This window comes from Cebus imitator, unplaced genomic scaffold, assembly GCF_001604975.1.
Source record: "Cebus imitator isolate Cc_AM_T3 unplaced genomic scaffold, Cebus_imitator-1.0 Scaffold1171, whole genome shotgun sequence".
NCBI classification, from domain to species: Eukaryota; Metazoa; Chordata; class Mammalia; order Primates; family Cebidae; genus Cebus; species Cebus imitator.
Genome location: NW_016108486.1, coordinates 6,054 through 19,471, shown reverse-complemented (window position 1 = coordinate 19,471; position 13,418 = coordinate 6,054). Strand labels below are relative to the sequence as shown.

Sequence of the window (13,418 nt, the reverse complement as noted above, 5' to 3'; positions counted from 1 at the left end):
TTTACCTGTAACTTTGGTTCTTCTCTCTGAGGAGAACTGTTGTCCAAACTCCTTAGTCAGCCAACTTATTTTCAAAAGCCCTAATTCTGGTTTATGTTTGCAACTTTAAAACTGTAGTCTCAGTCTTTTTTAATATGAGAGAGCAATTTCATACTTTCATTAGAAACATATAACATTCAATTTCATAAATGTCAGTGATTAGAAGTAGATTCATCATAAATAATTTGAATTTCTAAATTAATTTTTAGAACAGGCACATTTTAATACCATAACATTTCTCATAAAGTTTTATTTCAATTTACACAGCGTATAAAACATAATATGTAGCGTTCTTTTCATGGAAAAGGATTTATCTGATGCCCCTCCGTATGCATAACCTAACACCAACCTCACTCTATTGTGGCCCATGTAATCTTTACTTTGACAATAATTAATTATATATTATTATGAAATTATTTTATCTTTTTAAAGAACGAGAATGCAGTCTTCCTAAAATCGATGCTCAATTGGTTCCTGATCCCAAGAAGGACCAGTTTAAAGTTGGAGAGGTGGTGAAATTCTCCTGCAAACCAAGATTTACCATAGTTGGAGCTAATTCAGTTCAGTGCTACCACTTTGGATTGTCCCCTCAACTCCCAATGTGTAAAGGTGAATGTTTATCTTACAATTGCTGAAACAAGAATTAAAACTTTGAATAGTTTTAATTCTTAATTTTGTTTGGGCTTCTATCATCTGCAATCTAAAGAATTAAGTCAAAGATTTGCCTGTGTAGGATATGGATTGGAAGTGAATACCAGAGGTTTGGTTACTTAAGTTAACCTCCACTGTTTCTTGAACAATGTACTGGAAGTATTCCTAGACACATAGGTGTTGTCTGTCTTAGTCTATTTTATGTTTATGTTTCTATAAAGGAATAACTGAGGCTTGATGATTTATGAAAAATTTTATTTGGCTCACTATTCTCATGGCTATAAAATTCAAGATTGGGCGTCTGCATTCAGTGAGAGCCACAGACTGCTGGTAGAAGGGGAAGAGGAGCCAGTGTGTGCAGAGAACACATGAGGAGAGAGAAGCAAGAGAGAACAGGGAGGTGACAGGCTCTTTTTAAGAGCCAACTCTTGCAGGAACTAATAGAGTGAAAACTATCCCTGAGTGGGGTCATTCATCTATTCATGAGAGAACCATACCTATGACCCAAACGTCTCCCATTAGGCCCCACCTGAAACATTGTGGATGAAGTTTCACCACAGTGTTGCGGGGGGCAAACATCTAAACCATAGCAGTGGCTGGCAATGCAGGGAGTTCTTTGTTAATTTTCATTTTGCCTGCAACGTCATCATCCACATTGAACATTTTGTGTAGTGTGGGCTGTAACTTAAGTTTCATTGAGTGTGTCTAAACAGTATTTAAGCCACTTATATTAAATTCAATTACTTGTATTGATTAGTCCAATTTAAAATACCTTGTTCAAAGCCTGCCTCAGTCATGATAGTTTTGCAAAATGTTATAATAAAATGTTTCCATGAAATGTAAAAATTAACATGATTTTCATAACCCCATTTGCTAATTGGTTTTCTTGCATCTTTAAAGGATCTAAAGACTCAGCATACTTTAACATTTTAATATGACTTCAATATGACAATTTAGTTAATGTAATACAGTATGAACACCATTCTTGATTGTCTGAGGATGCTATAGTAAGTTACATAATGAAGAATTCATAAATAAAAGAAGAAAGTCTCTCCATTTTACTGGATTTTTATATTATGAAACAGACAAATGAACCACTATTTACGTAGCATTTCTACTATAGAGCAAGTACAATCATGTGGTCCACCTCCTGAACTTCTCAATGGGGACGTTAAGGAAACAAAGAAAGAAGAATATGCACACAGTGAAGTGGTGGAATATTACTGCAATCCCAGATTTCTAATGAAGGGGCCTAATAAAATTCAATGTGTTGATGGAGAGTGGACAGCTTTGCCAATGTGTATTGGTAATGTATAAAATATTAATATATAAACTTGTCAAAACTTTGGTATTTTGTATGTAAAACACATAAATTATGTTTTCACAAAAAAAAACTTTTTTGTAAAATTTAAATAGAGGAGGAGAGTACCTGTGGAGATATACCTGAACTTGAACATGGCTATGCCCAGCCTTCTTCTCCTCCCTATTACTATGGAGATTCAGTGGAGTTGAATTGCTCAGAAACATTTACAATGATCGGGCACAGATCAATTACATGTATTAATGGAGTATGGACCCAACTTCCTCAGTGTGTGGGTAAGAATACACTTCTTAAATCAACATTTAATAAAGTTTAATATTTTTATTGTAAAATCAAAATTTACAACTCTATTTTTGAAATTTACAGATATACCTCAACATGTCCAGGCTTCAATATAATGAAATCAATGTTTTGCATATTGTTTATAGTTCACTATGTGTCTAGAGAGAAAAAATAAAGCTAGAAATGTAATTTTATGAATCTTTCTGCCTCTGATATCAATATTGTGTATCTTTAAAAGTGTGAAGTAATGTTTTACTTATAAAATTTTCATGTGAGGCCAGGGTGGTGACTCACCCTTATAATCCCAACACTTTTTGGGAGGCCAAGGCAGGAGAACTGCTTGAGGTCAGGAGCTTGAAACTAGTGTTGGCAGTATAGCAAGACCCCATCTCTATAAAAATTTTTTTTCAATTAGTTAGGTGTGGTGGTGCCTGCCTGTAATCCGCCTACTATAGAGGTTGAGAAGCAAGGATTGCTTAAGGCCAGGAGCTTGAGATTGCAGTGAGTTTTATTGTGCATTCCAAACTGGGCAACAGTGTAAAACTCTTTATTTAAAAAATAAAAAAAATTAAAAATTGTCATATAATTACATATGAGTACTACTGACCAAGAAAATATAACTATTTTATGTAAATACTGTTGTTATTATATGGTACTCCTTTCAGGTACTGAAAAGCAAAGAAACAAAGTTGACAAAATATCTGCTTACTAGTCTCCCACAGGAATATTTTCTCTCTTTAAGCTTGCAAAAGTGATAAGTTTTCAGTTTGTTCCATATCAGCCAAAATGAATTAATGTGCTGCAGGATTTGTGGGCCGCAGGCCTCCTATGTCAGTAGTATAACTGAGTGACAAGAAGTAGTCATGTCACTTACACTGTGACTAGGGATTTACAAGTCTTTAAATCATCTTGTCTCTTTGATGAGCAACTGGGAAGATCTGGGGGATTCTCATTTACACTTCTCTAAAACTGAGTTATTTCCTAACGTTTTCCTGGGTCCTGCATTCTAAGAGTCCTAAATGTTCAATCCTACTTATTCATCCAATGAAATAGCCAATGATATTTTGCATTTCCCAATGTACAAAATATCTTATGATAGATATTCTCTCTGACATCTCAGCGACAGAATACAGGGCTTATGTTTTTACATATAGCATTTTGGTGCAATGTGATCAGGAGTAACTTGATTGGTGAAATTTATAATGATATGTCATAATTTTACTATGCGAATACTATAAACTTTATAACTATTTTTATGTAATAATTGGTTTGGTTCTTAGAATTTTAATACAAATATTTTCATTGTATAGCAACAGATCAACTGAAGAAGTGCCAAACATCACCATTAATTATAATTGATGGAAATTCAACCAAAAAGTTAGAATATGATCATAATTCTAACATAAGGTACAGATGTACTAGAAAAGATGAACTAAAACACTCAGTCTGTGTAAACGGAAGGTGGGATCCGGAAATGACCTGCTCAAGTAAGCTCTTATTTTGTTTTAAAAAATGTATTCCATTTTTCATTTGGAAAAGTGATTTGTATATTTGTATCTTTTAAAAGCTTTAGGTATTTATTATTACAAATGCTCCTGAACCAGGAAGGTAATTTAGAAACTAATGAAAACAGTTTCTTTCTTTTTTTTCTTTTTAAGAAACTTTTATTTTAGGTTGAAGGTTACAGGGGCAGGTTTGTTATACAGGTAAACTGCATGTCACGGGAGTTTAGTGTACAGATCATTTCATCACCCAAATAATAAACATGATACCCAATAGGTATGAATTGTTTATTGAATTCTCACTGTGTGCTAGGACCAGTGCTGTGCTGAAGATGGCTTGGACAGGCTCATGAGAGCTTAATTGTTTAATGTGCAGAAATTTTGCATGATGTTAAACATAGCCATTATTAAAATTCAATTATATTATGTTATACTTAAAAACAAAGGCAATAAATTAATACAAGCTGTGCCATGTGAATTAGTTACCTTTAGTATAAAAAACAGGCATAAATTCAATGGTTTTTTAAAATTACATGTCATCATTACTGTTGGGGGACCAGTGCTTCTAATTCCTTTTCTTGTCAACAAATGTTCCTGTGCCTATACCTCTGTCTATGACAGTAACTACTATGTATCTGTATATATGTGTGTATGTATTACATAGCTACATCTATTTCTATATATTCATTTATTTAACCTGTCTGTCTACCTATTCATCTACGTATCCATCTGTTCTTCCATTTCCCCAATCATCTATTTATCTATTAATCTATTCTTTATCTTGAAAAGTTAGTCATATTGACATATAGAGTTTCACTTAAACAGTGTAGCGTTTATTCCAGTCTTCCCGTGTTTCATATCTGTATTTTGCTCTCCAATTGTGGGGTTCCTTGCCTCACTGGCCTCAATATTTTTACCAATGTCTGCCAGTCTAGAATATACAGAACGCATTAACAACTAATACAAAAACTAATCAACTATCAACAGTTCAATATGTTTAGAGTCCTTAAAAGCAAATAACATACATGCAGTGCAGTGTACATGGTTTACAGTTTTTTTCTTGAGTTTTATATAGTGTTAGCACTTCTGTTTAGGTTTTTTGAAATGATCATATGGTTATTGCTCTTTCAGTTAATGTGATGCATCACCTTTACTGATTTGCCGATGTTGAACCACCATTGCATTCTTTTTATTAAACCCACTTGATCACAGTGAATAATCTTTTTAATGAGCTGTAGGATTTGTTTTGCTCGTGTAATGTTGAGGCTTTTTTGTGCCTATGTTCATCAGTGGAGTTTGCCTGTAGTTTTCCTTTTGTGTTGTGTCCTTTTCTGGTTTTGGTTTCAGGGTAATGCTGGGCCACCAGAATGAGTTAGAAAAGTGATCTCCTCTTCAAAATTTTGGAGTCATTTTAGAAGAATTTGTATTAGTTCATTTAAAATGTTTGGCAGAACTCAGCAATTAAGCCGTTAGGTCTTGGATTTTTTTTTTTTTTTGATTGGAGATATTTTATTACTGACTTAATCTCTTCCCTCATAATTAGTCTGTTCATATTTTCTATTTTCTTTGCGTTAATCATAGTAGGCTGTGTATGTCTGGGAATGTGTCCATTTCTTCTAGGTTATCCAATTTGTTGGCATTTAATTGCTAATAATGGTCTCATTATTCTTTATATTTTTGTGACATCCGTTGTAATGTTTCCTTTTTTAAAAAAATCTCCGATTGTGTTCCTTTAAGTCATATCTCTCTTTTAAAGTTTTTCTAGTTAAAGCTTTGTCAATTTTGATTCTTTTTAAAAAATCCAATTCTTTCATTGATACTTTGTAGATTTTGGGCTCTATTTTGCTTACTTTTGCTCTGATCTTTATGTTTTTGATCCTTCTATTAATTTTGGGATTGATTAATTTTTTCATATTTTTCTGCTGCTTTGAGGTGTAGTATCAGATTGTTTGAGTTCTTTCCACTTTCATGATTTACGCATTTATTCCTATAAACGTCCATCTTAGAACTACTTTTGCTGCATTTTACAAGTTTTGTTATGTTTTGTTTCCATTTTTCTTTTCCTCAAGATATTTTAAAATTTCTTTAAACTTTTTGACCCCATTGTTGTTTCAGAGCACATTGTTTAATTTTCACCTAATTCAAAACTTTCCATAATGCCTCCTTTTATTGACTTCTCCTTTTATAATGCCATTGTTGTCAGAAAAGGTACTTGATATTATTTCAGTCTTCTTGAATTTGATGACTTGTTTTATGGCCTAACATATGATATAATCTGAAGAATGTTCATGTGCATTTGAGATGAATATGTTTTGTTGTTGTTATGTAGAATGTTCTTTATATTTCTGTTCAGTCTGTGTGGTATAAATTATTGTTCAAGTTTAATGTTTTCTTATTGATATTCTGTCTGGATGATATGTCTAAATGTTGAAAGTAAGGTACTGATATCCCCACTATTACTGTGCTGCAGTCCACATCTCCATTCAGGTCTCTCAATGTTTACTTGTATATTTAGTTGCTCTGATGTTGATTGCATATATATGTTTACAACAGTGACATTATCTTGACGAATTGACCCCATTATCATTATGTAATAACCTTCTTTGTTCCTTTATACAATTTTTTCCTTTAAGTCTATTTCTTCTGAAATAAGTATAACTACCTCTGTTCTCTCTTAGTTTTTATTTTTATAGATTTTTTTCTATTCCTTCACTGCAATCTATGAATGTACGATACAGTGAAATAAGTGAATTGTAAGCAGTTTATAAATGGGTATTAATTTTTAATTTATTTGGTCATTCTATGCCTTTTGATTGTAGAATACATTCCATTTTTATTTAAAGTAATTTTTGATAGGTAAGGATTTACTAGTGGCAATTTGTTAATTGTGTTTTGGTTGTTATTTTTTTAAATTCTTTGTTTCTATCTCTCTTGCTTGCTTTATTCATGCCTTGATAGCTTTCTGTAGTTGTATGCTTAGGGTTTTTTTTTTTTTTTTTTTTTTTTTTAACTTTTGTCTATTAGAGGTTTTGCTTTGTGGTTATCCTTTGACTTATATAACATATCTTTTAAAAGTCTATTTTAAGTTGATAACAACTGAAATCTGATTACATATTGGCTTATATAACATATCTTTTAAAAGTCTATTTTAAGTTGATAACAGCTGAATTCTGATTACATATAAAATCTCTAAATCTTACTCTGCTCCTTCTACGTTTTTTATCTTTGATGGCATACTTTACATCTTTCTAGAATTCATATCTCTTAACAAAGTATTGTGCCTTCAGTTGTTCTTAGTAGCGTTGCCCTTTAACTTTATGCTAGCTATAATTCCCCATCACCATTACAGTATTAAAGTGTTTGGATTTCATATCATACCTACTTTTACTAGTAATTTTTATACTTTAACATCTTCATGTTACTATTTAGTATCCTCTTCTTTCACCTTCAAGAAATCCCTTTAGCATTTCTCGAAAGGCAAAATAGTGTCCTTATACTCTCTCAGCTTTTTTTAACCACAGAAAGACTTTTTCACTCCTTTGTTTTTAAGACAGAATTGTAGAATCAGGAATTATTGGTTGGCAGTAATTTTCTTTCAGAACTTTGGGTATACCATTCTACTTCCTTATGTTCTGCAGGGTTTCTGTTGAATAATCCACTGACAGTCTTGTGGAAATTCCATTTTATGTGACCATTCACTTTTTATTTGCTGCTTTCAACACTTCATCTATAACTTTTGATAATTTGATTGTGTTTTATCTCCAAGTGAGCATCTTTTATTAAACTTATTTGATTTCCTTTGTGATTTCTGGAAGTTGTTTTCCATGTCTTCTCAACTTGTTGAAATTTTTCTATTATTATTTCTTTGAATATGTTTTCTATTTCCTTCTGTCTCATTCTATTTTTTACATGCTGATAGTGCATATGTTATTTCACATGATGGCATCCCATCTGGATGTTAAGCTAGCTTCACATTTATTTATTTATTTATTTAGCTAATCATATTAGGTGATTTTCAGTAATTTGCCTTCAAGTTCACTAATTCCTTCTTCTGCTTTATCTGGTCTGCTGACGAATACCTGTTTAAAATTTTTCACTTCACTTATAGTATTCTAAAATTTGTGCCTTTCATTTGGTACTTTTAAAATACTTTCAACCTCTTTGTTGAATTAGTGAATTTGTTTTTGCATTGCTATCTTGACCTCAGTGAGTATCTTTATGACCATATTTTGAATTCCCTCTTGAGTAAATCCACTTCCCTCAAGTCAATTTCTGGAGACTCATCATGTTCCTTGGTTTGGAGTATATTCTTGTTTCTTTTTTTTTTTTTCTTTAACTCACCGTGTTTCTGTGCAATGGTTAAAACAATGGCCTTTCTCAGTCTTATCAGACTGGCATCACATAGTGGAAAGATCTCACTAATTTTTCCAGCCAAAAATTTTCATGTGCCTCTCAAGTCTTTGTGCATACTGCTGTCTCTTATTTTTGGTGGCCCTCTGGAGGTCAGAATGTGTCACATCTTGTCAGTACCTGGCACAAATAAGGTAGCAGCAAGGCTCTCTGCATGTAGCTGAAAATTTTGAGGCATTGGCTGTGTATTTCACTTCTTTCTGCATTCATAGTGAGAATAAATGTGGGGGCTTATCTCACAGTCTCTCCGTATTCCACCAGGTAAGGACCCTGTGGCTAATGCCTGTACTAATATTCAGGCTGCACACTGTGACCCTGAAGAGGTAGCTGCCGCTGAAAATGAGTTCATTGTATTACCACCTTTTTGTATTCTGTGATGTAGGGCCTTTCAGGAATGCAAATCTCTATCATCTCCCAGAGTGAGTTTATTAAGGAGACAATGCCTTGAGTCAGGGCTATAGACATAATGACATTTGAAGGCATGGCTAAACTTGGTCCAGGAAGAATGGGAAATCTGAATTAACCATTGGGGTGAGCCTCATGAAGTCCCAAATTTTGGCTTTGGCTGTGGGAAGATTATTGTTTGTTTACATCATTAGCTGCCCTGTGCAAGCTCTATAGAAGCCAGGTTATTAAGTAGCCAGTGGAAGCATGTGCCCTAAGCCCTTTCTGGAGAGAAATGGAAATCAAACATTCTCTTCCCTTTTCTGCACTGCTCCAATTTGGCGTCGCCTCTGGTGTTTTTACATGCAATCTGAAGACCACCTCTTTGCTTTATGATCTAAGCAGACTGGTATATTCCTAGTATGTACTGCTGTGAGAGTTAAGAGTTTCGGGATGGAGTCCTTTTAGAGGTAACTGTAAAAGTTGTAGCACTTAATGGATGACTTAAACCTTTCTGGGGATAAACATGGAGCTGTATTTTTATTTTATTTGAAATATTTTCTCATTTGTCTTGTGCTATGTCTGTTGATGATCAATTGTATTGAAGTTTATAGTCTAATTTCTAAATGTTTGTTTATCTAGATAACTTATTTTTGCTGGTTTTTAATTTAATTCTGTTGTGAAAGTATACCAGGAAAATTTCAGTATTTTGAAACAGTCATTTTTAAATTGCACAACTGATAGTCTACTTGCTGATCGTTCTATTTAGAAAAGAAATATGCATACACACTAAGTGTAGAATTAGGGTATAATGGGTCACAATGGTCTTCAAATTTAAATTTAGAATTAGGCTATACCGTGTCACAATTTTGTTAAATAAACAATCTCTCTCAATTACTTAGTATCAGAAAATACTTTAAATTAAATAATAATGATTGCAGTCCACATTAAAATCAATGGGATATGGTTGAAACCTAGATGTGTTTTAGCATTACAACATGCATAGAAGAAAAGAAAAAACAAAAACAACAGGTACTATAATCTAGACGGTAGGAACATACACCTAACAAAAATAGAAGGAAAGAGTTATTCAAGCATAAATAGTTGATCATTAATATTAAGAAGAATAAATTGATGAGAATGTTAGGAACATGTTAAAATATTGAAAAACATAAATAAGGCAAAATACTTTTGACAAAATATGAAGTACTTTAATTATTATAGGCAAAAAAGACAATGAACTTCTTATAAATAACAATTAATGAAGTTTTATTCACCCAAATATCTCCCTGAATTGATAACAAAATATCAGACAATTGAAATAATTGCCATGATTTCCTATAATATGCTTACATAAAGCTTTAGGTGAAGTAGAGCATACTCTGATAGGAGAGAGCAGAATCAAGGAATTATAGGGTGCTGAATGCTCCTAGATGCTTCCAAACTCCTCCATCAGTCAAACAGGGCATGCTTCATTTTCATATTATGAAAAAATAAGATATTTCTGATGTATCACAGTTTAACAGGAGTTCAGCTGTGAGATTACAGAGGTGTCTTTATATCTGATTATATAACTAAAGTCAGGCTTTCCCTAAACTGTATAGAGAAGGTAGTAAATAAAAGCTTGACAGCAGTTCCAAACTTTAAATAGCATACTATAAATCACTAGTGAATATACTTAATGCTTATGTTAGTCAAGTGTCAGTAACAAATTGATTATTACCTAAATATAATCTTGCTTCTGGCTAATCAGAATCCATTGGCAGAACATTTTGTGATGGTTTTAATCCAATTCTGATATATTTGATAATAGATATCAATTTTTATTTAATGTGTGTAATTAAGAGTGTGTAATTCCATTAAAACATTCTAAAGTTTCAAAATAATTAAAATTGGTATTATATATGTTATGCAAAATTTATTTATTATACAAAGAATGTACAAAAGAACTATAAGAAAGTCTATGACAATACAAGTGAAAGTTCTATTATTTAATATAACCATTACAAAGTTGAAAAGTATAATATATGTATACATAGACGATTATAATAGGTCATAATTTATAAAAGTTATTGAATTTTATATTCTATTTAATCATATAAATTATGATTCTTAATAAAAAAGCCCAATTTTAATATTTTTATTTCAATGTTAACTATGTTTATATATATATATACATATTTTTTTATGTTTTATATTTTTTAGCAACACAAGTACAATTATGCCCACCTCCACCTCAGATTCCTAATTCTCTGAATATTACAACCACATTGAATTATCAAGATGGAGAAAAAGTATCTGTTCTGTGTCAAGAAAATTATCTGATTCAGGAAGGAGAAGAAATTATGTGCAAAGATGGAAGATGGAAGTCAGTACCACGCTGTGTTGGTCAGTAGTGTATAATTTGTTTTACATAATTCTCTCAAATGAAGTTAATACTCTGTTGTGCTTTGTGTAAGTAAGAGAGACATTCTTTCTCTATGTCTATTACTTTATCCAGACACAATAAATTAGGACCTAGGCACATTAATCAATCACCACTTTTTCAGTTTTCTGAACAAAATACCGCTAAAATTTGCAATAATATGTAAATGTCAGATAACATTTCCATTCATGCATATTTTAATCCTCATGATGAATAGGACATGAATGAAGAGGATTATTGAACAAGAAGATGGTAACATAGATATGGTGGAGGAATATATCTTTGCAAGTTTCTAATATGCTTTTGTTTTTAAATAATTTTACTTGGTCAAATTATACTCATTTGAAAGTCCAAAATAGTGTTTGATTTTATATTTCAATTTAAATATTTTATTTGTTCTTGACACTGATTTTCATTCTTCATTTAGAAAAAATTTCGTGTTCACAACCACCGCACATAGAAAATGGAACCATTAATTCATCCAAATTTTCAGAAGAAAGTTATGCACATGGGACTAAATTGAGTTTTACTTGTGAAGATGGTTTCAGGCTATCTGAAGAAACTGAAATAACATGCTTTATGGGAAAATGGAGTTCTCCACCTCAGTGTGAAGGTTAGGACAATATGAAAACTCAATTTCTGTTTACAGTAGAATACATTAAAAATGATCTCTTATCAAAGTGAGGGGAGATATATATATAATAAATATATAAAATTATATAAATATATAGAAATATAAATGCTATATATAAATATATATTTATAATATACAAATATAAATAAAAGTATATAAATATATAAAATTATTATACCATTAAAATAATTTTTGCATGATTGAATCTATTCTATTTCAGTTAATTTTATTTTTTAATGATAGAATCACTTTTTTATTCTGGCATTAAAAATATAACATCTAGTGAAATTAAACCTATCTGTATTAGTTTATCCTCATGCTGCTATAAAGAACTGACTGACAAAGACAATAAAATACCTAGGAATACAACTAACAAAGGATGTAAAAGACCTCTTTAAGGAGAACTACAAACCACTGCTCAAGGAAATAAGAGAGCACACAAACAGATGGAGAAACATTCCATGCTCATGGTTAGGAAGAATGAATATCATGAAATTGGTCATACTGCCCAAAGTAGTTTATAGATTCAACGCTATCCCCATCAAGCTACCAATGACCTTCTTCACAGAACTGGAAAAAGACCACCTTAAACTTCATATGGAACCAAAAGAGAGCCCGCATAGCCAAGACAATCCTAAGCAAAAAGAAAAAAGCCAGAGGCATCAGGCTACCTGATATCCAATTACACTAAAAAGCTACAGTAATCAGAACAGCATGGTACTGCTACCAAAACAGAGACGCAGACAAATGGAACAGAACAGAGGCCCTGGAGGCAATGCCACACATCTACAACCATCTGATCTTTGACAAACCTGACAAAAACAAGCAATGCGGAAAGGATTCCCTGTTTAATAAATGGTGTTGGGGAAATTGGCTAGACATGTGCAGAAAGCAGAAACTGGACCCCTTCCTGACACCTTACACTAAAATTAACTCCAGATGGATTAAAGACTTAAACATAAGACCTAACACCGTAAAAACCCCAGAAGAAAATCTAGGCAAAACCATTCAGGACATAGGCATAGGCAAGGACTTCCTGACTAAAACACCACAATCATTGGCAAAAAAAGCCAAAATAGACAAATGGGATCTAATTAAACACCAGAGCTTCTGTACAGCAAAAGAAACAATCATTAGAGTGAACCAGCAACCAACAGAATGTGAAAAAATTTTTGCAATCTACCAATCTGACAAAGGGCTAATATCCAGAATCTACAAAGAACTGAAACAGATTTACAAGAAAAAAACAATCAAACCCGTCTAAAAGTGGGCAAAGATATGAACAGATACTTTTCAAAGGAAGACATAGATGAGGCCACCAAACATATAAAAAATGCTCATCATCACTGATTATTAGAGAAATGAAAATCAAAACCACATTGAGATACCACCTCATGCCAGTTAGAATGGCAATCATTAAAAAATCTGGAGGCAACAGATGCTGGAGAGGATGTGGAGTAATAAGAACACTTTTACACCGTTGGTGGGAGTGTAAACTAGTTCAACCATTGTGGACGACAGTGTGGCACTTTCTCAAGGACCTAGAAATAAAAATTCCATTTGACCCAGCAAATGGGATATATCTAGTGTATATACCTTTGGGTATATACCCAGTAATGGGATTGAGGGGAACAAGGGAGGGACAGCGGTGGGTGGGGAGGTCAGGGAGGGTTAACATGGGGAGAAATGCCAGGTGACAGGGGATGGAGGCAGCAAACCGCATCGCCATGTGTGTGCCTGTGCAACCATCCTGCATGATCTGCACATGTA

The 13,418-nt window shown here is 32.7% G+C and overlaps 1 protein-coding gene across 1 annotated transcript in view; it reads left to right on the top strand.

Annotated features, from left to right (window-relative positions):
• Positions 1-424: 424 nt before the first annotated feature.
• Positions 425-13,418, top strand: part of LOC108298887 (complement factor H-like) — a gene marked incomplete at its 3' end in the record, with an annotated part of 19,006 nt that continues 6,012 nt past the window's right edge. Inside the window, exons 1-6 of the mRNA XM_017521408.1 lie at positions 425-648; positions 1,814-1,996; positions 2,107-2,286; positions 3,604-3,780; positions 10,795-10,977; positions 11,442-11,627. Coding sequence (XP_017376897.1) covers positions 447-648; positions 1,814-1,996; positions 2,107-2,286; positions 3,604-3,780; positions 10,795-10,977; positions 11,442-11,627 — 1,111 coding nt within the window. The remainder of the gene's footprint in view (positions 649-1,813; positions 1,997-2,106; positions 2,287-3,603; positions 3,781-10,794; positions 10,978-11,441; positions 11,628-13,418) is intronic.